Raw genomic sequence first — 25,781 nt, forward strand, 5'->3', positions numbered from 1 at the left:
TCTAGCAGCTGTTCACCGCGCCGCCCTTGTGCCGCCTTCAGCATCTGAGAGCTTTCAGCTCATCCCCTGCCGTCTTCCGTCAGGTGAGTACAGAGCTTATTTTTCTACTTTCTCGCTGGCGTTTGCTTCAAACGCCGTCTCTCCGAACGCGTCATTTGCCGGGTCCTCCCCCGCAAACCACGTACGTTGGGGATGCGTGCTCTCACTCGGGAGCACGAGAGCGAGCTCTCACTCTCAGCTGAATTTGACATGATGCTCTCCCCTAAGGCAAGACTCATGATACATTTTCTATCTGGGTGAGTGTATTTCTTATCTCAATGCGCGTCGTTCGCCGGTCCCTCCCCTGCGAGCCGCATTAGTTCAGAAATATGACATGACTTTCTTCCCTAGCTTGAGTGAGAGACATGTTTATATGCTTAATTTAATGGAGTATATTTCTGCTGTTTGCACTGAGTCTTCTCTACGCGTTGTTCGCCGGTTCTGCCCGCGAGCCGCGTTTATTGAGAAATATAACCCGTCGCTCTCCCCCCTCTTCGGTGACACCCATGTTATATACATTCAGTTTATATAGCAGATTTTTACAGAAATTATCTGAATCTCTCAGCTGAATTTGATATGATGCTCTTCCCTGACTTAGGCGAGACTCATGAAACATTTTCTATTTGTGTGAGTGTATTTTTCCTTATCTCTATGCGCGTTGCTCGCCGGTTCCACCCCGCAAGCCGCGTCAATTGAGAAATATGACGTGACGTTTCTCCCCCGACTTGGGCGAGAAACATGTTTTTATACTCTATTAATGGAGCTGATTTTGCTGTTTGCGCTGAGTTTCTCTATGCGTTGCTTGCCGGTTCCGCCCCACAAGCCGCATTCATTGAGAAATAGAACATGTCGCTCTCCCCTTGTCTCGGGCGAGACATATGTTATATATTTCAGTTGATAGTATATTTCTGCCGAGTTTGCTGAATTTCTCAGCGCGTTGCTTGCCGGTTCTGCCCTGCAAACCGCGTTCTTTGAGAAATATAACGACACTCTCACCCATCTCAGGTGAGACCTATGTTGTTTATGTATTCAGTATATCAGTCGATGTAGCATATTTATTCCAGTCTCTCTGCGTGTTGTTTGCCGGCCCTGCCCCTGCAAGCCACGTTCATGAGGATGTATGCGCTCACTGAAAGCGAGCTCAATGCTCATTTATGCTTGGTGGAACTAACATGCTCATTATGCTGGACCTCTGTTCATGTGACTTGCTGGCTCTGCCCTGCAAGCCATGTTCATTGAGGAAGAGCGGTCTCACTTCCGACACCGCTCGGCTGAATATATCTTGATGCACTCCCTTGACTCAGGTGGGACACATGATGTATACTTTTTTCCGAGAAGCATATATCGGTTTGGTGAGTTTCTCAGCGTGTTGTTTGCCTGGTTCACCCCGCAAACCACGTTCATGATGTATGCGCTCCCTGAAAGCGAGGTCAATGCTAATTTGTGCTTGGTGGACCAAACATGCTCATTATGCTGGACCTCTGTTCATGTGACTTGCTGGCTCTGCCCTGCAAGCCATGTTCATTGAGGAAGAGCGGTCTCACTTCTGACACCGCTCGGCTGAATATATCTTGATGCTCTCCCTTAACTCAGGTGGGACACATGATGTATATTGTAAGGAGCATATATCTGTTTGCTGAGTTTCTCAGCGTGTCGTTTGCCGGTTTCACCCTGCAAACCACGTTCATGAGGATGTGTCAGCATTTCTAAAAACTAGCCGGTGTGCAGGCCCCATCCCAGCGGCCTGCCACATGGCCCCATTCAACTCCTTGTCACGCGGAGTATCAAGTGGGTTTTGGGGATAATATCTCAGGCTACTCGCTCCAGTTTGCTCGCAGACCCCCGCGTTTTGGCGGGGTGCTTCCCACTTCAGTAAACACGGATGACGCTCACGTCCTACAAGCCGAAGTGATGTCTCTGTTAGAGAAGGGGCCTATAGAAATGGTCTCTCCCTCAAAGAGCGATTACAGCCATTACTTCCTCATTCCCTAGAGTGATGGCGGTCTCAGACCCATCTTAGACCTCAGACTCCTGAACCTTTCCCTCATGCGACGGAAGTTCAAGATGTTAATGCTGAAGCAGATCCTCATGCAGGTTTGCCCCGGGGACTGGTTCTGCTTGCTGGACCTGAAAGATGCATACTTTCACATCCAGATAGCCCTCCATCACAGGTGATTCTTGATATACGGTCCTTCCATTCGGGCTGTTCCTAGCTCCTCGCACTTTTATCAAGTGCATGAACGCAGCGCTTTCCCCACTGAGACAGTTGGGAATCCGGGTTCTCAATTATCTCGACGACTGGCTCATCCTAGCCCAGTCACGAGCCGAGCTGGAGCATCACAGATCCGTGCTACTCAGCCACATGGAGTGCCTGGGTCTCAGGGTCAACTTTGCCAAGAGCTCACTGCTCCCCAGCCAACGTGTAATGTTCCTGGGTGCAGTCTTTGACTCAGCCCGTATGACGGCTGTAGTATCGTCAGAGCACGCTCTGGCCATTCAGCAGCTTGTGGCATTGGTCAGGAACAGAGCCTATCTTCCTCTGAAGTACTTCCAGAGGATGCTAGGGCTGATGGCTTCCGCCTTCCCGGTTCTGCAGCTCGGCCTTCTTCGGATGCGGCCTCTGCAATACTGGTCAAAGTTCTGGGTCCCTCCTCATGCCTGGCGGCACGGCCGCCTGCGTCTCGGGGTCAATCAGGCCTGTTTGACAGCTCTGAAACCCTGGATGAACCCTGTATGGTTCAGTCAAGGTGTACCCCTACAGGCGGTGTCCAGAAGGCTCGTGGTCTCACGAAGAAAGCCATCTGCACATCAACTGCCTCGAGATGTTGGCAGTGATTCGAGCCCTTCACGCGTTTACGCACACCTGACGGGATGACACATCTTAAGTCCAGTCAGACAGCATGACAGTGGTGTCATACATAAATCACAGGGGCGGTCTTTCGTCCAGCCGCTTATACGCTCTGGCGAAGTGTCTTCTGGAATGGGCATTAGCGAGGTTTCAGTCACTCAGAGTGACTCGCATACCCAGGAGAGCAAACTTGGGAGCAGATATGCTGTTTCGGAGCAATGTCCCCTCAGACGAGTGGATGCTCCACCCCCAGATGGTTCTCACAATCTGGGAGTCCTTCGGGAAGACAGAGGTAGACCTCTTCGCCTCAGAAGACAACTCTCACTGCCCAATTTATTTCTCAAAGGAGGACGATGCGCTGGCTCACGTCTGGCCCAGCACCCTCCTTTACGCTTTTCCCCCGATTGCTCTGATCTCGCAGATCATCAGACGAATCAGGGAAGACAAGCACAGAGTCCTCCTGGTGGTCCTGCTCTAGAGGAGCCAAGTTGGTCCTCAGAGCTGTTCAGGGTTTCCACGAAAGCTCCGTGGCCGATCCCCCGAGACGGGACCTCCTCTCTCAGGCGAACAGGTCAATTTGACATCCCCAGCCAGAACTCTGGGCTCTGCACTTCTGGTCCCTCGATGGGAGCCTGCTAACCTCCCCGGAGACGTGCTAAATACCATCTCTCAGGCGAGAGCTCCGTCCACGAGACGCCTCTACGCCCAGAAATAGTCGGTCTTTGTTAGTTGGTGTTCTACACGCAACATAGACCCAGTGGAATGTGATGTATCTCTGATACGGTCTTTCCTCCAGGAGCGTCTAGAACTGGGTCGCACCCCTTCAACGCTCAAAGTTTACGTAGCAGCCATCGCAGCGTTTCACGCTCCTATCGCTGGCCAGTCAGTGGGACGAAACAACCTTGTGGTGCGTTTCTTGAGAGGTTCTAGGCGATTGAATCCACCTCATCCTCTCACCGTTCCCACCTGGGATCTCTCTTTGGTCCTCAGAGCTCTCAAAGGGCCTCCCTTTGAGCCACTGTGTTCAGCTGACCTCAGACTGGAATTGCGCTGCCCCGTCAGGGCATTAAGGACCTACGTTGAGCGATCACAGCCTTATCGGCAATCCGATCAGCTCTTTATCTGCTTTAGAGACCGCACCAAAGGGTCTTCGGTCTCAAAGCAACGTCTTGCATGTCAGATAGTCAACGCTACTCTTGTTACTCTTGTTACTCCTTCGTGGGCCTAAACTGCCCCATAGGAGTTAGGTCTAGTGGAGTTTCGATTAAAGACATCTGTGAGGCGGCCGGCTGGTCCTCACTGCCCACTTTTGTCAGATTTTATCATTTGGACATCCCGACCTTACAAGCTCGGGCCCGCTCGGTATGATCTAGCGGCCTCTATCGAGCTCCGCTTCATGCCACTCTGGGAGTTACTCCCCTTTTGGTAGTGTAACGAGGGTTCGACAGTTCCAGCCTTCTCACTTGTCCTCTGGTTCCTTCGAGGTGTCCAAGACAAGTCCAGTCGTTCCCTGCCGTGGCACGGCACGGTTGAATTTGTTCCCCATACGCAGTACGAGTGAAGTATCGAAAGGGAACGTACTCGGTTACTAACGTAACCTCGGTTCCCTGAGATACGGAATGAGTACTGCGTTACATGCCGTGCCACGAGGCTGCGGCTTCAGTGTCGTCGCTTCAGTCAAATGACCTGAAATCCTATGGTGAAGCGCCTGCTTATATAGCTACCCCGCCCATTTCGGCGGGAATATTCGCGGGATTTGTCGCCATAGGCCGCGCAGCTATGCCGCGCCGTCATTGGTTCAACAACTTGTCTATGAGTGAACCAATGACGATGCAGTTACACTGCGTTATTGAAAAAGGCTTCCTTTCCCCATACGCAGTACTCGTTCCGTATCTCAGGGAACCGAGGTTACATTAGTAACTGAGTACGCTCTGTTGCCAGTGATGACTCACACGAGCCACCCGCTGGTGCATGCGCAAATAACACCCGTCTACAATCTCCTCAGATGTAGATTGAATCACTGCTGCTAGTTGAAACAATGCTGCCCGTGGGACAAATGCTTTCCATTCATGGAAATTTCACTGCTATTTTGTTTTCAAAGAAGAAAATGCAAACGACATGGCTGTGCAGTGCAAACTCTGCCTTCCAGATATAAAAAAAACACTTTCTTTATCAAAGGACTAAAAAATAATCTGTAATACCATACTATAGCCACTAGATGTCTGAATAGCCCTTTACACTAATATAATATATATTCAGGGCTGTGCATTCCCAATTTGTGGAAATGAGACATGATTGCTTAGGTTTTAAAAGTAACCAAAATGCTAAACATTAAAATTAAAGCAGAACAAACATAAACAGAAATGTTTGATTCAAGCTTGTTTAAAGGGTTAGTTCACCCAAAAATGAAAATTCTGTCATTAATTACTCACCCTCATGCTGTTTCACACCCGTAAGACCTTCGTTAATCTTCGGAACACAAATTAAGATATTTTAGTTGAAATCCATTGGAAGATTCATGAAGATTCGGAGCACAAATGAATCAGTGTAAAAAGTCACGTGCCAAAGTCACGTGATTTCAGCCGTTGGCAGTTTGACACACGATCTAAATCATGATTCGATACACTGATTAATTTATGCTCCAAATCTTCCTGAAGCAGTGTTTTGAAATCGGCCATCACTCTTTAAGTCGTTATTTTGTTTTTTTGGCGCACCAAAAATATTCTCGTGGCTTTAAAATTGAACCACTGTACTCACATGAACTGATTTAAAGGTGCCCTCGAATGAAAAACTGAATTTATCTTGGCATAGTTGAATAACAAGAGTTCAGTACATGGAAATGACATACAGTGAGTCTCAAACACCATTGTTTCCTCCTCCTTGTATAAATCTCATTTGTTTAAAAGACCTCCGAAGTCGGGGTGTACGCCCCCAATATTTGCATATGCAAGCCCATGTTCCCAACATTATGAAAGGAACAAGGGCAGCTAGTTTACGTCTGGATCTGCACAGGTGAATCAACAGACTAGGTAAGCAAGCAAGAACAATAGCGAAAAATGTCAGATGGAGCAATAATAACTGACATGATCCATGATATCATGATATTTTTAGTGATATTTGTAAATTGTCTTTCTAAATGTTTAGTTAGCATGTTGCTAATGTACTGTTAAATGTGGTTAAAGTTACCATCGTTTCTTACTGTATTCACGGAGACAAGAGCCGTCGCTATTTTCATTTTTAAACACTTGCAGTCTGTATAATTCATAAACAACTTCATTCTTTATAAATCTCTCCAAACATTGTAACATTAGCCGTTAGCCACAGAGCATAGCCTCAAATTTATTCAGAATCAAATGTAAACAATATAATGCATGCATGACGAACACTTTGTAAAGATCCATTTGAGGGTTATATTAGCTGTGTAAACTTTGTTTATGCACTGTTCAAGGCAAGCGCGAGCTCCGTGGGCGTGGAGCAGGAGAATTAAAGGGCCAGTTGCCCTGAATCGGCTCATTTATAATGATGCCCCAAAATAGGCAGTTAAAAAAAATGAATTAAAAAAAAAAATCTATGGGGTATTTTGAGCTGAAACTTCACAGACACATTCAGGGGACACCTTAGACTTATATTACATCTTTTTTAAAAAACATAATCTAGGGCACCTTTAAATATGTTTTTAGTACCTTTTTGGATCTTGAGAGAGGAAGAGTCATTGCTCCCTATGGAGGTCTCACTGAGCCATTGCATTTCAACTAAAATATCTTAATTTGTGTTCTGAAGATTAACAAAGGTTTTACGGGTGTGGAACGGCATGAGGGCGAGTCATTAATGACAGAATTTTCATTTTTTGGGTGAACTAACCCTTTAATTTGTATATATATACACACACACACACACACACACACACACACACACACTATATATATATGTATATATACACAGTAAAACTTTATTAAAACTTAGCATTAGCCACCACAGTAAACAAAAACAAAAAACTACATTGATTTTTTTTTTTTTTTTTTTGAAGAAGAAGAAGAAAAAGTCGCAAAACAATGCTAACATGTTGCTATGCAGGTGTGTTTTGGGTGGTTGCTATGTACTTGTTTTGATCCAAAGAGCTCACTCTTAAGTCTTTATAAAATTCTGATCTATTTTACTACATGAAAATCTTAGTACAATTGCTTAGAAAAACAATGAGAAATGAGACAAGAAGCTGTTTGATCCCAAATTAATTTAGTATGATTTACAGTAATAACAATAACGGACTATGCTATTTTAGAGGAAACTGCGGTTTCCGTAGTAATTTTTCGTAATCTATAGCCTTAGATCTAATACTTCAAGATGCGAGGAAGGTTTTATCAAGTAATGGTTACCGTTCACCTTTTGTGCTTTCAAGATATGAAAGCAACCATGGATATCTATCTTCTCGACTGGTAACAAGCCGCTGATGAAATCTCACTATAAGCAGCACAGAGCAGCTTAAAACACTGCATCATCTGAGCAAGTATCATGTCTCAGTGTGTGGTTTGGCTGTGCTGTAACAAACAAAAAAAAAAAAAAAAAGCAATTCTGCTTCAGGGGGATTATTGAATTGCAGAGAGAGAGGTGGGAGATAAAGAGAGAGAAAAAACGGAAATCGATGGTTTAGAAAACACAGAGTGGTTGTATTCTATTACATGAGAGGCACATCTACTCCAAACCACAAGGTAAAGATTCACACGATTAAACGAAACAGACTCTCCAAATACGTAAACAAACACAAACACCACTAAATACTTCCTGCCTCAGTTCTCAGTGGCCACAACTCTATACCACCAAGAACGACAAATATGTAGTTTTGCGATTGAAGACAATTAAAGGTGCCCTAAATTCAAAAATTGAATTTATCTTGGCATAGTTAAATAACAAGAGTACAGTACATGGAAATGACATACAGTGAGTTTCAAACTCCATTGTTTCCTCCTTCTTATATAAATCTCATTTGTTTAAAAGACCTACGAAGAACAGGCGAATCTCAACATAACACCGACTGTTACGTAACAGTCGGGGTGTACGCCCCCAATATTTGCATATGCCAGCCCATGTTCCAACATTATGAAAGGCATTAGACAAGCCAGTATTAACGTCTGGATCTGCACAGGTGAATCAACAGACTAGGTAAGCAAGCAAGGACAATAGCAAAAAATGGCAGATGGAGCAATAATAACTGACATGATTCATGATAACATGATATTTTTAGTGATAATTGTAAATTGTCTTTCTAAATGTTCAGTTAGCATGTTGCTAATGTACTGTTAAATGTGGTTAAAGTTACCATCGTTTCTTACTGTATTCACGGAGACAAGAGTCGTCGCTATTTTCATTTTTAAATACTTATAGTCTGTATAATTCATAAACACAACTTCATTCTTTATAAATCTCTCCAACAGTGTAGCATTAGCCGTTAGCCACGGAGCACAGCCTCAAACTCATTCAGAATCAAATGTAAACATCAAAATAAACACTGTACTTACGCGATTATACATGCTGCATGACGAACACTTTGTAAAGATCCATTTTGAGGGTTATATTAGCTGTTTGAACTTTTTTAAGTTGTTTAAGGCAAGCGCGAGCTCTGTGGGCGTGGAGCACGAGATTTAAAGGGCCACACACCCTGAATCGGCTCATTTCTAGTTACGCCCCAAAATAGGCAGTTAAAAAAATGAATAAAAAAAAATGGGGTATTTTGAGCTGAAACTTCACAGACACATTCAGGGGACGCCTTAAAGCCTGTTCACACCGAGACGAATATCACGCGCGATTTTCGCCGACGTTTAACGCCTCGTGACTAAACAACGTGCGCCAATGTGAGTGTGCACACAGACGTGAAAAACGCGAGGCGTAAAAGCATAATTTTTTAAAAAACGCCTCGGGTTCGTTTTTTTGGTTTGACGCGCTGCGTTAAAAACTGGCCGACCAATGAGATTGGTGCTTTTGTTCACGTGCCTGGAGCTGCTGAAGTTACAGTAAAACATGACTTGGTGGTGCTCAAGCACAAAACGGTCTTGCTGAGCACACAAGACGACGAAGAGAAAGTAAGTAGACGAGGAAGAACCCTACAAACTATCCCTGCATCTCAAACAGCTCCCTAGCTTCCTAGGTAGTGTATCAGTATACCATGTAAATGAATGTGGCCGACTCCCTGATCAGTGCCCTGACTAGTGAACTAGAGAGCTGATTGAGACGCATGCTATGGGTGCTCTGCCAGTTCTTGGCCACACCAATAGATGTGTATTATTTCTGTATTTTTACTTTTTTTTTCTTTTACATTCAAGAAATATAGTTGAGAATGTCTGTTTCATAAATATGTTTATTTACACTACTGTTCACTTGCACTACTGTCATTGTGACTTATTTGCACTACCGTTTCTGAATTATATATATACGGTGAAAATCGCTTGGGTGTGAACACAAAAAACGTCTCGAAAAACGCTGACGATAAACGGTGCGATATTCGTCCCGGTGTGTACAGGGCTTTAGACTTATATTAAATCTTTTAAAAAAAAAAGTTCTAGGGCACCTTTAAAGGTTTTATATAAATACCTTCCCAATCAAAGTGATATCTCATGCCTGAATGAACAATCGGACAATGAAAACAGCCAGTTTTACTTCAGAATTTCTGAATGAAATAAGGATATTGCAATAAATGGTGTGGAAGAGGATAACGAGGTATGATCTGACATTTAACTTCAACATTAGCGGACAAAAAAACAATCATATTTTATAATCATAATTTAAAACAGTCCGTGTGTTGAGCACCACAGCTCAATGGGTTAAGATCACTTTTGACGACAAGGCATTTAAAATGCCTTTAATATAATAGCAAAATCTCATCTCATTTTGATTAACAACCTGACACTGAAAACAGCTTGTTTTTATACAAAAATTTACAACCAGTTTTACTAACAAATTTCTGATTTGGTGTAGTGGAAGCTGGCGAGCTATGATCTGATATTAAATTTTGATATTCAAATATATGTCAATACATTTGTACACAAACTAATTTTACGTCTGAATTTCTGAATGAAACAATGACATTCCAATAATTTGTGTGGAGGAGGATAACGAGGAAAGTTTTGAAGTTAGTGAAAAATGAATTAATAAAATGTTCAAAAAGAATGTGTTGACATCAAATAAACTCTTAGCAAATTCCAGATTGCTAATTTACTGTTTTGCTGCTGTAAACCCATCCATGTTAATGAGAAGTCTATCAAGCCAATTCTAAATTCTGCTTGAATGAGATCTCAAATTATTTTACAGTTTTGCAGTAGTAACAATATCTGACTAAGGTACTTTAAAGGAAACTGGTTACTTGCTTTCACTGTAAAGTTGCTTTAATTCCATCTGCATTGTAAAAAGCACTTTAAAAAAATAAAGGTGACTTGACATGACTTTAGGTTTTTATCATAATCTATAGCCATAGATCTAATACTTCAAGATGCAAATAAAATCCCTTCCTAAAAATAGTGACACGTTTCATTCGAATTAACAACCTGTCAAAAAAAAAAATGGAAAAAAGTTTGTTTAGATGCATTTTGTATGTAAACCAATTTGCAACCAACTTTAGTTCTGAGATAAAAAAAAAAAAGAGACATTCCAATAATTGGTGTGGAAGAAGATAACGAAGTATGATCTGGCATTAAGTTCAACATTAATGAGAAACGAATGAATAAAATGCTCAAAAAGAAGTTGCCAATGTTAAGTAAACCCAAGAAAATTTCAGTTTACTAATTTACCGTTTTAGCATCGGCGCTGCTCTAAAATCATCCACGCAAATGAGATTTCCTCTTAAGTGTGGCAAGCCTAATATGAAAAGTAAACAGTAACTAACCACCTTCATTTCCCACGGCAAAAAAACCCAAAAAAAAACATTAAATGAAATGTAGCTAGTCATTTGAGATGACACACAGCCGTGTGGACGCCTGTCCTGGTTCATTAGACGGTAGGTGGAGAGTCTCTGTACGGATAAAGTAATTACAGTTGAGGATTGCTTGGGTTATTGGCTGGAGTGGAGATTACATATTTAATTAGAGAGCAATTATCTGGGGCTGTAATCCGCATACTAACTGATTAGTGGGATCAAAGCGTTACACAAGGGGAAATTAATCGCTATATTAGATTCAAGAACAAAAAAACAAAACAAAGGGCGAACCACACACCCGTTCAGATAAAAGTGATAGTTTCATAGATGTGACTGATGTTGGCTTGATGTTCTTGAACTTCTAAGCTGCTTCTGTTATCAATAATGTCTAGATCCAACAGAGATCATAAGACACTGAACAGAGACACTGCATTATGAAAAAATTAATATTACATTTTTAATATTAATTTTTAATAAAAATTAAAACAAATATTAAATCTTTCAAATCCTATTGAATCTTAACTTTGCATCTGAGTGGAAAGTCAAATTTAGTCAAAGGATCCCCCCAAAAAATTAAAAAAAAATAAATAAAAATATTGATAATAAGAAATGTGTCTCGATTAGAATGATTTCTAAAGGATCATGTGACACTAAAGATGCTGAAGTTGCTGTAAATTTAGCTTTGCATCACAGGAATAAATTACATTTTAAAATATATTAAAATAGAAAGCAATTATTTTAAATTGTAAAAAAAAAATATATATATATATAGAGAGAGAGAGAGAGAGAGAGAGAGAGAGAGAGAGAGAGAGAGAGAGAGAGCACAATATTACTGTTTTTTTTACTGTGTTTTTGATCAAACAAGATGCAGCCTTTGTGAGAGACTTTAAAAAAAATCTTGACCTTCCATAGACATGTTTGAAACAAAATTGCATTCAAAATGCAAGAGAATTAAAAGTTAAAAACTGGGGAAAAAATTGGAGCAATATAAACAAATGCAATATAGTCATCCGAAGTCATACAATGTTGCATACTACGATAATCATTCTGACCATTACATTGCAAAACAACTTTGCATAAATATAATAGCACAAATAATAACTTTGTTTGTATTTGTAGTATTCTACTAATCATTTTGTTATTGACATAATTAAAAATCAGTTGTAACATATCAATCATAAAAAAGCATCTGTAAATCTTTTCTATTGTTTGAAACATCTACCATTACATAATGTTTAACAAACTTTTTTTACATTGTTGTCATATAACTTCATCCCGATATTTTGAATTCATTTCATTTTTTTGTGGGAAAATGTTACTGCAAATGAAAGGTCAAGTTGAGCGTGTTTCATCGTGGGATAGGATACTCACAACAGGTCATCAAACCATCTAATATTAAATGAAGCGAATCGAATCAAGGTGAAGAAAATGATATGTATTTATTGAAGAGAGTTATCTATCAGCAGCTGGCACAGTGCAAAACCGTACCTGTCTAGTTAAAGAGGAAATTAGTGTCGGCTCACTGAATACAGTCAGACTTGATTACAGTCAATAAAAGCTCATTTATTCTGCAGCCAGATGCACCAGACCCCTTAAAGGAAGAAAACCCTCAGAAGTAATGCCCTTACAATTATTACTAAGGGTTTTCTTAACTTAAGGGTCAGCAACAAACACATTACGCCAAAACTATCTGTGTGGAAAGTGAGAAATTGCATTCAAGTGCTTTCTAGAGCTGTCTATTCAATAATACATTCAATAAAAGATGCATTATTTATGGCAGCTTAAAGAATACAAAACATCTGCCTGTTTGTGGATGTAAAAATACACAAAAACAAAAAAAGTTTTTAGTTGCTGACACGTGCATAAACTGTTAAAAAAGGCATAATATAAAACCCATCAGCTTTGTTCATAAATACAGTGCTCAGCATAAATGAGTAACCCCCTTTGAAAAGTAACATTTTAAACAATATCTCAATGAACACAAAAACAATTTCCAAAATGTTGACAAGACTAAATTTTACATAACATCTGTTTAACTTATAACATGAAAGTAAGGTTAATAATATAACTTAGAGAACAAAATTTTCAGTTTTACTCAAATTAGGGTGAAAAAATGAGTACACCCCATTGAAAGTCTCTGAAGCAAAGCTAAATTTAAACTACAAATGTCTAATTTAACAAGAATTCAACCACAGGTGAGTGTATTTATTCATTACACAGGTGTCCAGCAGACAGTTGATTATAAAAGAGTGTTAAAACCCCTTCCCATTTCATGCTGTCAGCAATGGCACCACATGCAAGAGAAATGTCACTGAGAAAGAAAATAATTTCTTTACACCAGAAAGGTGAAGGCGACAAGAAGATCAGCAAAGCTTTACTTATCAGTCAAAATACTGTAGCAAAAGTGGTACAAAAATTTTAAAAAGATGGAACCACAACCATCTCACAGAGGTGTCCAGGTCGTCCACAGAAGTTACCACCTCGACAGGAGCGTCTTCTGATGAGAAGGGTTGAAGAAAATTGGCATGCAAGTTCACTGCAGTTATCTAAAGAAGTAGAAAACCAAACTGGGGTGGCTATTTCCCATGACACAATACGGCGTACACTGCAGAGGAATGGCATGCATGGGTGCCGTCCACGAAAGAAGCCTTTCCTAAAGCCCAGGCACTAAAAAGCCTGCCTAGAGTTTGCCAGGGCCCATGCTGACAAAGATGAAAACTACTATGACTCTGGAGTGATGAGACCAAGATAAATGTTTTTGGAACTGATGGCTTCAAAACTGAATGCTGTCGCAAGGTGAGGAATACAAAGAAAAATGCATGGTGCCTACAGTGAAACATGGTGGTGGCAGTGTCCTTATGTGGGGCTGCATGAGAGCTGCTGGTGACGGGGAGCTGCATTTCATTGATGGAAAGAGAAGTTGCTACCATCACTCCGTGCCCTTGGTCGTCGTGCACTTTTCCAACATGACAATGATCCTAAACACACATGGATTTCTGAAGAAGATCAGGGTGAAAGTGATTCAGTGGCTCCTGATCTGAACCCAATCGAACACCTATGGGGAATTCTGAAGAGACAAGTTGAGCATCGCTCTCCGTCCAGCATCCAGTCTCTAAAAGAGGTCATTCTTGAAGAATGGAAAAATATAGATGTTGCAAAATGTTGCCAACTTGTTCATTCCTTGCCTAGAAGAATTGGTGCGGTCATTAAAAATCATGGAGGCCATACAAAGTACTAGATGTAGTAGTGTTTGTTGTGGGGTGTGCTCATTTTTGCATCACCCTAATTTGAGTAAAACTGAAAAATCTGTAATCTAAGTTATATTATTAACCATACTTTCATGTTATAAGTTAAACAGATATTATATTAAACTTAGTCATTGTCAACATTTGGAAATTGTTTTTGTGTTCATTGAGATATTGTTTAAAATGTTACTTTTCAAAGGGGTGTACTCATTTATACTGAGCACTGTATACTAGTTAATAAATATGTTTTTTAAAGTAAGTAAATAAATATTTATAAAATATTTTACATTTAAGAATGAATTTTTGTTCAAGTATTTTCTAGAGCTATTTGTTCAATAATATGTTTTACCATTCAGTTTTCCGTTTTGTTTTTCTGGAATTTTTAACTCTTTGTTTCCTGTGTTTTTAGAAAGTTCTCACTTGTTGTCATAGCAACTTGATTGTTGATTATTAATTTGTTTCATCTGTTCCTTGTTTAGCCTTTTGTTTCTCTGTGTATATACAGTACTTGTCCTTGTTTATGTCATTGTTTTAGGTGGTTGTTATAAAAAACAAAAAAACAGTAATTTTTTTTTCATGCCAACTAAAAAAAATATTTAAAAAAACCTGTCCCTTTTAAGAAAAAAAAAAAAAAACACTTCGCACAACATTAAGGGGCCGTTTACACGAAACCATTTTCAACTAAAAACACAAAAAATGTTATGCATTTTGGACAGTAGCATTGTTTGTAATTATAATAACCCAGTCAGTAATTGTCTGTTTTGCTCTCTCCCTTAAATAAAGTTATTGAACCAAAAAAAAAAAACTACATCAGCCACTGTGACTCCTTTGGGATTCTGTAATATCCGTCCCGCTGAATGTCTGTCTAATTAAGTGACTGACCCTGTCTGCACCAAACAGAACTCTGTGTGTCCTACCATCGATCCGGGACCCCTCAGCAGCGTTGACTAAATGACCCGTCTGACCCAGAACATTGACTGACAGAACTGGAGTAAATTAGATTCTCACCTGCTTAAATCAGGCTCATGTTAAGAGATAGAATGATAGACACACATATAGATTGAAATATAAAGAGAGAAAGGTGTTTCTAGATGCAAGATGCAATATGTCTATTAGAAACATGCAGGTACAAAAAGTATACACACACTGATGAGCCAAAACATTATAACCACCTGCCTAACATGCTGTTGGTCCTCCGCGTGCTGCCAAAACCAACGCTATCTCACGACCAATTCATAAGTATATTACGAGGTGGCTAACTCGTACGAATTAGTACGACCTCACTCGTACGAATTCATACGATTTGTCTAAACCCAAGTGACGGGTAGGTTTAGGGATAGGTTTACAGGTAGGTCATTCGTACAAATTCAAACGAATTTGGCAACTCCTAAAACACTTACAATTTAGCAAAAAACGCATGAAACGAGTGAGGTCGTACGAATTCGGACGGATTAGAAATATGTACAAATTGCCGTAAGATTGGGTTTGCCAAAACAGTCCTGACCCGTCGAAGCATGGACTCCACTAGACTCCTGAAGGTGTGCTGTGGTATTTGGCACCAAGTAGTTAGTAGCAGATCCTTCAAGTCCTATAGGTTGCGAAGTGGAGCTGCCGTGGATCAAACTTGTTGTTCCTGCACATCCCACAGATGCTCGACTGGAATGAGATCTGGGGAATTTGGAGGCCAGGGCAACACTTTGAACCACTGCTCCAAGGTCTAGTTCAGGCACTCACTCATGTAGGTGCTTTCGACGGTGGACAAGGGGTCATCTTAGGGCAGTGGTTCGTCCAGCACTTCGCAACAACACAACTTTGTTTCCACAGTGATTTTCAGCATGTTTCCTATAAATCCGATCAGAGCACCCACACTGAAACAGATTTCCAGAAATGATTTCACATTTCATGTGATTTTTTTGCCTTTCACACATGCTAAATCTGGTCAGATTTCAATTGGATATGCACAAAAATAGGATTTGGACTGACAGAACTCTGACTCAGCCGAGTACGATGCACTGAATTTTGTGTGACTTATGCCACAGTAGGCCTTCTGTCGGCTAAGACCAGAAAGGATAGCCTTCATTGCCCTCGTACATCCGTGAGTCTTGGGCGCCCAACATTTTGTTGCTGGTTTGTGGTTTATCGCTCCTCTGACCAATGTTGGTAAATTCTCACTAATGCTGACCGGGAACAACACACAAGCCTTGTTGTTTCAAAGATACTCTGACCCAGTCGCCTTGCCATAACAATTTGGCCCTTGTCAAATTTGATCAGGTGCCGTATTCACAAAACATCTTAAGGCCGAAAGTAGCTCCTAACTTGCCGATTTAGGGGAAACTCTTAAAAATAATGGGCGTGTCGTGTCAGTCCTAATTTTAGGAGTCCTAAATTTTTCATCTAAGAGTATTTCACAAAGCATTTTAGCGCTAAAACTAGCTCCTAAATCTGTGAAACATTAGGAGTAGTCAAGAGGACTCCTAAGTCAGTAAGACCAAATCACAAACAACCCCAATCCACCTAAAGACACTGAACACTATTGAGGCAATAGCGATAGAGCCTTAGGTGCTGAACTTTTACTTCTTAAATGCAATACATTTTGATTTATAGATGCCAAAAAAAAAAAAAATCTTTAACAAATAAATAAATATTGTCTGATTACCTGTGGCAGAGGTTTTACAATTAACTGTATATACTAGTTTATTTAGTGACACTTAGCCCATTTTAAAACCTTTATGGCAACAATGGAAACATTTTTTTTTTTACTTTTTTATTAAAAAAAAATATTTATTTGAATAGGGCAACATTTGTATTTTAAAACCTTTATTTTTCATTCTACAATATTTCTATGATTAAATTGCTGACTCCTCCCCCATCAGCCAATCACTGTGTGTTACTCCATAGCAACGAGGTCAACCCCGCCCTTTCTCGAAGCTTAAGACTTCAGTCTATCCCTTAGTAAAAGTTTGTCTCAGCAGCTTTGTGAATAGGTTTTAAGAGAAAACTCTTAGCTAAGAACTTTTACTGCTATTTAGGAGAACTCTTAGTGGTAAGATAAAATGTTTTGTGAATACAGCCCCAGATCTTTATTCTTGCCCATTTCTCCTGTATCCAACACATTGATTACAAGAACTGTTTATTTACTTACTATCTAATCTACCCAGACCTCTATATGTTGCCTTGTTAGATGATCAACGATCTTTGCTTCACCTGTGACTGATCATAACGTTTTGGCTCATCAGTGTAAATGTTATGATATTAGGGAAGTTAAAATTTTAGAAAACAAACAAAACAAACAAACAAACAAACAAACAAAAAAAACACTTAAAATATCCAATTACTAAGCAAAAGAATTCATTTAAAAATTCAAAAAACATTTATCCTTATTAATGATATTGAAACAACAGATCATCTTTTTAATGTCCTGTCATAAATAAATTTGACAAGGAGGTTTTTGAGTGGATTAAAAAAAAATATTGATTTGTCTTTTTCTTAGAGAGTAAACATATTGTTTAAGTACTTAAGTTATACATAATAAACTATATATTAATATCTATAAATTATTTAGCCAAATCAATTTTCAGTTGGTGCACTGGAATTAAATATTAAATTTCATTTTTTTTAATGCATGGAAATATTTACACTACTGGTCAAAATTCTGGATAATTACGTTTTTTTTTTTTTTTTATGTTTTTGAAAAAAGTCTCACATTAATATTGTGAAATATTATTACAATTTATTAAAATATAAACATTTAAAATAAATATAGCCTTGAGTGCCAGCGTTCATGTACAGGTTACATTTGTATGCATCTGAGATTTGTCTTAATGTTTCGAAAAGATGTACATTTATGTTATATAAGTGCTACTCATTTCTAACATGCATATTTCTCTTGTTTTGCCTCATTTGTTGTGTAATGATACACAAATGAGGCGAAAAGAACAGAATTGGACATCCAGATGGAAAAATTGATTATGAAAACCTAGTTTCACATATACAATAGAAACTTTAAAAAGTAAAGAAGTAAACTAACCGTCCATCCCTTGATAGGGCAAAACAGACACCCTCTCTCTGGAAGGGCATCAGCTTTTCTTGCAGTTTCTGTGGAAGGAGTTGAAGTGCATCCTTGCCATGGAGAGAAATCCCCTCTGGACCTGCTTTGACTTGACTTCTCATTGTTTTCATACTCTGTATATTACATGCAGTAAGATTCATACAATTAAATGAGATACATTGTGGTTTGTAGTTTAATAAGTGATCCACATTAAGAAAACAAAACAAATACATCATATAATAATACTGCATTCCTTATTCACACTCACCAGGAGACGATCATTTCTGAATTCCTACTGCCATGATTTGACATTTCGCGGCAATACAGTGAGTGGCGTCACAAAACACGCTGTGCGTCATATCCACGCGACGAGTTGCAATTTGTTGGAAATGGAAATATATATCCGCAGTCAAAATAATCTTTGTTATTTTTTAGTTTTGTTACTGATAATATGTTGGCATATAATAAATTCTACTGCCAACTAACGATAAATTGAGTGTCTAGCATCTTCAAATGTGTTTATTTAAAAAGTTAAGGTGCCTTGCTGTTCTTCTATTTATTTTTTAATCAGGCAAACGTGTATTTTTAATCCAATATATTAAGTTGTAAGAGTAAATGCCACTAGGTTTCTTTCACCCTTCTGTGGATCTTAGAAATGTAAGCAAAACCTAGAGCGGAGAAGAGTGGAAACAGAGCAGTACTTCCGGGACGTGAGTACTGGTCACCGATTGGATAATCTCGTGTCACGTGACATATTTGTTACAAAGATTCAAAAGGAAAAGCTTACACTTCCAATAAATTCAATAAATAAATAACATATTTACTATTATTCGTGTTTAATTTATGAATTACGAGACATTTAAATCTTATTCGTCACTAAATTAAAAAATTATATGTCAATATTGAAGTGATTATAATAAAGATAATACGAAAAATAGAAAAGAAATTAAGATATTTACATTAAAGGGTTTTTATGTATATATAACAAACTTGTTTTAATAATTTCTTTACTTTCCCTATCATTTGTATGTTATTTTTAATACGAAAAAAAAACAATTTTTTTTTTGCTTTTTAATTAATGTAATCAATCTTTGATTCTTGCAAGCCTTTACTACATCTCAGTTTAAAGTGGCTATAATAGTTTTTAATAATTTATGATTAAATATATAGATTTAACTCTTGTTCAATTGAACTCTTGAGCCACTCTGCGCCCTCTTTCGGTATAACATTACTACTTCACCGTCCAGAATTGTATTTTCTCTTCCAGGTGTTTGAATATTTTGTCTTCAATGCCGCTGACAGACCGACAAGCTTTGACTTCAGCCTTTAGCAGCCATTAGACTCAATATTTCTCTTCATTCCTTCAAATATTTATTCGTCTATCTATCTTACAGGTAAGCCACCGATACATTACTACCCTTAACTCTTTAATATCACGATTTTTGGTGTTATTCCTGTGAATTTGCATGGTATTGAAAAGCTGTTTGTGTGTTTAAACTCATTTAGCTTTACCATGTGTGCTAACACACCACAGTATTTTAGTCTAATTTTAATGATTTTAAAGCAAATATCAGCCTCAGATGACTGACAATGTGTCGATTTAGTGTCAAAGAGTGTTTTATAAACAGCCTGTGTGTTTTGCTTCTCGTATATTTGAAGTAAATGTGATAAATGATCTTGTATATCAGGGCCAAGGAGAGATCAGGCACATGAAGAGTAAATAATCATGCAGGTGTATAAATCACAGATATGTTCATGCTTTAATATGCTTTATTTATTATGATTTCATCTAGCCGTAATGCTGATGTGTTTTTGTAGCTTTAGGGTTGATCTTTGTTGGCTTATGAAGCTCCAGGCTTTATTCATAAGGGCCTTTGCAGGTGATTAAACCACCAAGAGGAGGTGTGTTTTGGTTATTAAAAAAAAAAAAAAAAAATTTATTAAATGTCTTTTTTATGATTAACATTTATTTAACCTATTCATTTACACCCTTGTTTTTAAACACCAATTTTAGACACCAATTTTTTATTTCTCTCCGGCAGATTTAAAACTTAGCAATTATTAACCTTTTTTTCTGCACTTTCTTTCATGCACAAATAATGGCTATATAAAATGCTGCATAGTGTATATACTTGCAGATTTTTCAAAAAAATGCTGTAAATATTTTTGTAGCGCATTCACCATGCTGGAAAAGGAAAGTCGAACATGTTGCATTGTGAGATACAGTATCCTGAGCAGTGTGCTTTGTTGTATGCTTCATGTTTTTTAGGCAAATAGATGATCCTGGTATTCAATGCATACAAGAATTTGCATACTATGCACAGTATACATACTATATACTGCAGGAGTAGGATGGTAAAAGGCTTGATACCTAATTTCAACATTGGCTCTACATTTTTTTTTTAAGCAAACTAAATAGTATAGATTTTAAATATAAATGAATAACTAAATGAAGATATAGCCTACTAATAAAGTTATTGGTATCGGGTGAAATTTCTTTGTTTTTTCGCTGAATAATGAATACAAACTTTTTTTCTAGAGTAAAATTCATCTGATTTTGGGCTGCTTTCTCTCATCCACATTTCTTAGTCTAATTGATTTATTTATTTATTGTATGGTTTCATACTTAGTGAACTGCCTAGTTTGTCATTTTAAGCATCAAAGCTAGTGAGCTCCCTATCTAGACAGCTCGTATTTGGTGTCATACGTAGTGAGCTGCTTTCCTAGACCACATTTTTGCACATTAACCCTAGATAGCTGCTTACCTGCTATTTTTTTATCATTTCATATTTTTTAGTATTTTATTTCATTGAATAATTGCAAATATTGTTAAGTAAAATGTCTCTAGTTTTGGGTTGCTTTGTCTCATCCACATTTTTACTGAATCTTATATCTTTGGCATGAAAACATTGTTAGTTTGTTTAGTCACCAGATGCTTTTTAAAGGTGCTAAAGAGGATGTTTTGTTTTATAAATTTTTGCAATATTACTTGAAACTATCTTTACTAACTGATAAAAGACTATTTATTAGGTGCACTGAAAGGAATAATATTAATATACATAATCTGTGCACGAGGTAGGGCCTTAAAAACATCAGCATGGATTAAAGGTGATTGACAAGCCAGAGGGCCAATCGTTTACGTGATGACCGCGTAAACGATTGGCCCTCTGGCTTGTCAATCACCTTTAATCCATGCAGATTTAGATTAGGGCTACACGATATGGGGAAAAAATTGACATTGCGATATTTTGTTTTTCTGCGATTGACCAGATGACTTCAGTAGTTCTATTTGGAAAGAATTAATCATTATAACAGAGTGATCTGCACTGAAAATAATAAAAAAATTACAGGAATTAGATAAATACATGCAAATTAAAAGATTATTTCACTGTATGAAAATTACCCAAGAGTTATATTAAAGGTGCCCTCGAATGAAAAATTGAATTTATCTTGGCATAGTTAAATAACAAGAGTTCAGTACATGGAAATGACATACAGTGAGTTTCAAAGTCCATTGTTTCCTCCTCCTTGTATAAATCTCATTTGTTTAAAAGACCTCCGAAGAACAGGCGAATCTCAACATAACACCGACTGTTACGTAACAGTCAGGGTGTACGCCCCCAATATTTGCATATGCCAGCCCATGATCCCAACATTATGAAAGGCATTAGACAAGGGCAGCCAGTATTAACGTCTGGATCTGCACAGGTGAATCAACAGACTAGGTAAGCAAGCAAGAACAATAGCAAAAAATGGCAGATGGAGCAATAATAACTGACATGATCCATGGTATCATGATATTTTTAGTGATATTTGTAAATTGTCTTTCTAGATGTTTCGTTAGCATGTTGCTAATGTACTGTTAAATGTGGTTAAAGTTACCATCGTTTCTTACTGTATTCACGGAGACAAGAGCCGTCACTATTTTCATTTTTAAACACTTGCAGTCTGTATAATTCATAAACACAACTTCATTCTTTATAAATCTCTCCAACAGTTTAACATTAGCTGTTAGCCACGGAGCACTATCAAACTCATTCAGAATCAATGTAAACAATATAACATTATACAATACTCACATAATCCGACGCATGCATGATGAACACTTTGTAAAGATCCATTTGAGGGTAATATTAGCTGTGTAAACTTTGTTTATGCACTGTTCAAGGCAAGCACGAGCTCCATGGGCATGGAGCAGGTGAATTAAAGGGCCAGTAGCCCTGAATCTGCTAAGATTATAATGATGCCCCAAAATAGGCAGTTAACAAAATGAATTAAAAAAAATCTATGGGGTGTTTTGAGCTGAAACTTCAGACACATTCAGGGGACACCTTAGACTTATATTACATCTTTTTTTAAAAAGTTCTAGGGCACCTTAATAAATATTCTGATGCATCCAAGATTTATAATGGCAGTGAACAAGACAGTGAGAATAAAGCTCAAGAAAGTGCATCCATCCATCACATAATCCACATGGTTCGAGGGGTTAATAAAGGCCTCCTGAAGTGAAGCGATGTGTTTGTGTGAGAGAAATATCCATATATTTATCAGGTTAATGTCACGATCACCTGTGAGAGTGCCCATCAGCCACTAGAGGGCACTCCATCTTGGACTCTTGTTTTCACCCCTTGGACTACAATTCCCATATTCTAGTGGCTGATGGGCACTCTCACAGGTGATCGTGACAGTTATAAAGTAAAATATTTAGCTTCTGCCAGACCGTCTTCCGTATTCAACTTACGAAGAAAGTGTAACGCCTCTCGCAGTTCAAAACGCTTACACTATGCCCTATGCCTTCTGTACGCAACGTCAGTTGTAATTTTTTTGTAAGTTGAATATGGAAGGTGGTCTGGCAGAAGCTAGATATTTAACTTTATAACTTGTTAAATATGGATATTTTTCTTACACAAATGCATCGTCTTTATTAGCCCCCCAGAGCCGTGTGGAGTACATTTATGATGGATGGATGTACTTTCTTGAGCTTCATACTCGTTGGTCCCGTTCACTGCCATTATAAAGCTTGGACGCATCAGGATATTTATTAATATAATTCTGATTGTGTTCATCAGAAAGAAGAAAGTCGTATACACCAAGGATGGCTTGGGGGTGAGTAAACCTTGGGGTAATTTTCATTTCAGAATGAACTAATCCTTTAAGTAAACAGTGCTTAATTTTTCAGGGAAAGTCTAAACAAAATTCAGGTACAGAAATTGAATAATCAAATGTAAAATAACAAGTCTTCACTGTATAAATTCAATTTATTTAATCTTTTTACTAAAGTAAATTTCTCTTTGTATTTTGTTGTTTGATTAATAGGGCTGGGTATCGTTCAAAAATTTTCGATACCGAGACGATACCGATACCTTGACTTCGATACCGATACCTAAACGATACCTTTTTCGGTACCAGTTTTATAAAATATGTTTAAACAAGATTACATAACCTCAAAAAAATCTTTGGTTTTATATTTTAACTTTGTTGACTTTTTTTCAGACTCAAAGACTCATCTCCTGAGCCACTGCGGGGAATAAAAAAAGCACAAATTAAAAAATTTACCCAACACAATAAATCAGTGCAAATAGTTTTAATAAAGTTTAGTTTTCAATGCAAAAATTAAGTATGTGAGGCTCTTTTTTAAATCACTCAGCAATTGTTCTTCAAAAAATTAATTATTATTAACAAGATCAAAGTGGAAGTAAGAGTGACGCAAGTTCGTTGCGTCTTACCGTGAAATAAGAGTTCTGTGTCTTTATTAAAATCAACACATTAATGATTCATCTCTCATCCACCCGCAATTAATTTGAATGTTATTTTTTTTTTTTATTACTTGGCCCGACCCGCAAATTATCCGCAGTATCAGGAGGACGCTGATACCTCTTTTTCAGCAGAATTGTTCGCGTTCTGGAGCCAGAGGCAGAGCCTGTGCTCGTGCAGGCGAACGAGCCTGTCACGAACCGGTCGCGTGTTTCCATAGACTTGAGGGACGAACGCTGATGTAAAGCTGCTGTGTGTTGTACCTTAGACTACAAAAAACATTGCGCGTTCCGCTGTTTCTGCAGGCAGTGCTACACTTTTGTTTTCTGTTAACAGTATCTGTAGTGAACCGGCTGCTCACATAAACAGCCGTTTCTCACCCGTCCATTCGGAGATAAACTGAAAACGAAACCGTTGATTCACTCGCCCTCTCGCACATAGGGTCTCTCTCGCGCGTATAGTTTTATATATTTAGATATAAATAACAATGTAGCGCAACGTTACTTGCTCCTCAACGAGACAGCGAAAGCATTTCTCCGCCCCTCTCCTCGGCTCCATTCTGAGGTACCGAAATTTGGTACCGAATGACAAGACACTTTTCGATACTCGGTAGTATCGAGGCAGTTCGTTCGGTACCTAAAAAGTATCGAGTTCGGTACCCAGCCCTATTGATTAACATTAATGACAGACAGCAGCAGGAGTTTTAGGCTGCCGTCACTTTAAGAGCTAATGCACGGATCCAATACGATGATACGCATTTCGCGAGTACGTGTCCGTTCAAACTCAAATAGAGACCGAAGTAAATGGAATTTGTTCAGCACGCAAGTTCCGAAATGAATTCTGTTTCACGTCTTCTTGCACTTGAATGGCTTAAAATCACTTGAATGTTTAGACTGACAGGACCTAAAACATTTGCAAATGATAAAATTTCACTCTTTGATGGTTAAACTTTGCAATTAATCCAAGAATTATGTGCGTTTCAAACCGTGGTGCCCGATCCGTACGTATCACAGTTCAACCACGGTCCACATGACATCGCACATCACATCACATCGCGATATCAATGCTAAAACGATTTATCGTGTAGCTCTAATTCAGATCAATTACAATGACAACTCAAGGTCACGGTGATATCGCATATATTATAATCTGCAGCATTTTGCATTTAAAACCAAGGTCTTTGACCATTCAGATTTCCAGCAGCCAAACAATATATAACCTGGATCTGGTACGTGAACTTAATTTTTCTTGTAAAGCGCTGACATGATGCATAGTCTTGCACTGGGGTTCTTTTTGACCTTGCAATTGTTCAGCTGTTATTTTATTTATATATATTTTTAAACACTCATGCAGTGTATTGTTAGGCGTCCTGGTTTTCTGTGCCGCCGGCCTGTTTCTGTCACGGCGAATATTAATGTTCGTGCGCGAGAGGCGCTGCGGTAAGGAATGATCCACGAGCTCCTGTTCGTACAAGCTCATCTGCATCACCACAGGAGGATTCTCACCTGCAAGCCCCTCACCCCCTTTCACCTGAGCATCACTTCATTCTGCAGCACCGCATTCATTATAAACAATGAGATGACTTTTATTTAATGACTTTTTACCTACTAGGTGCTTGTGCTCTCAGTTCAACCAATAACTGCCATTTGGGTTAATAAATTAATCTAGTGCTGTGAAATGCAGTTGAACTGGTGTCCAAAGGAAAGCAATATCAATTTGTTACATTTTTGTCTGTCATTGTGAACATTACCTGTTCACCATATGTGCCCTGTTCACCCATTAAGCTCTGTAAATTTAAAGCTGGACAAAGAAGTGTAACAGTGATATGTAGTTGAATTGGTGTCTAAAAGACGCCATAATTACTTTAAGCAATATATTAGTTATAGTTTTGAAGGCTACCTTTTCGCCCTGTTCATCCCAAAACTAGTTTGAATGTAGAGCAGGATT

At 38.6% G+C, this 25,781-nt stretch overlaps 2 protein-coding genes across 11 annotated transcripts in view; one reads left to right on the plus strand and one right to left on the minus strand.

The window, feature by feature from the left end:
- The window catches only part of zranb3 (zinc finger, RAN-binding domain containing 3), an 84,140-nt gene extending 65,394 nt beyond the window's left edge, over positions 1-18,746 (minus strand). For all 3 annotated transcript variants that reach the window (XM_067398562.1, XM_067398561.1, XM_067398563.1), the window contains exons 1-2: positions 18,349-18,746; positions 18,060-18,214 (exon numbers count right to left, since the gene is read on the minus strand). In XM_067398562.1, coding sequence (XP_067254663.1) covers positions 18,060-18,211 — 152 coding nt within the window. In that variant the 5' untranslated portion in view covers positions 18,212-18,214; positions 18,349-18,746. The remainder of the gene's footprint in view (positions 1-18,059; positions 18,215-18,348) is intronic.
- A 601-nt stretch (positions 18,747-19,347) lies between these two features.
- LOC137027654 (R3H domain-containing protein 1) overlaps positions 19,348-25,781 on the plus strand; it is a 52,082-nt gene continuing 45,648 nt past the window's right edge. For all 8 annotated transcript variants that reach the window (XR_010896064.1, XM_067395947.1, XM_067395949.1 and 5 more), the window contains exon 1: positions 19,348-19,474. The gene's annotated coding sequence lies outside the window, so the exon portion shown is untranslated. The remainder of the gene's footprint in view (positions 19,475-25,781) is intronic.

This window comes from Chanodichthys erythropterus, chromosome 10 (assembly GCF_024489055.1).
Source record: "Chanodichthys erythropterus isolate Z2021 chromosome 10, ASM2448905v1, whole genome shotgun sequence".
Lineage (NCBI taxonomy): Eukaryota > Metazoa > Chordata > Actinopteri > Cypriniformes > Xenocyprididae > Chanodichthys > Chanodichthys erythropterus.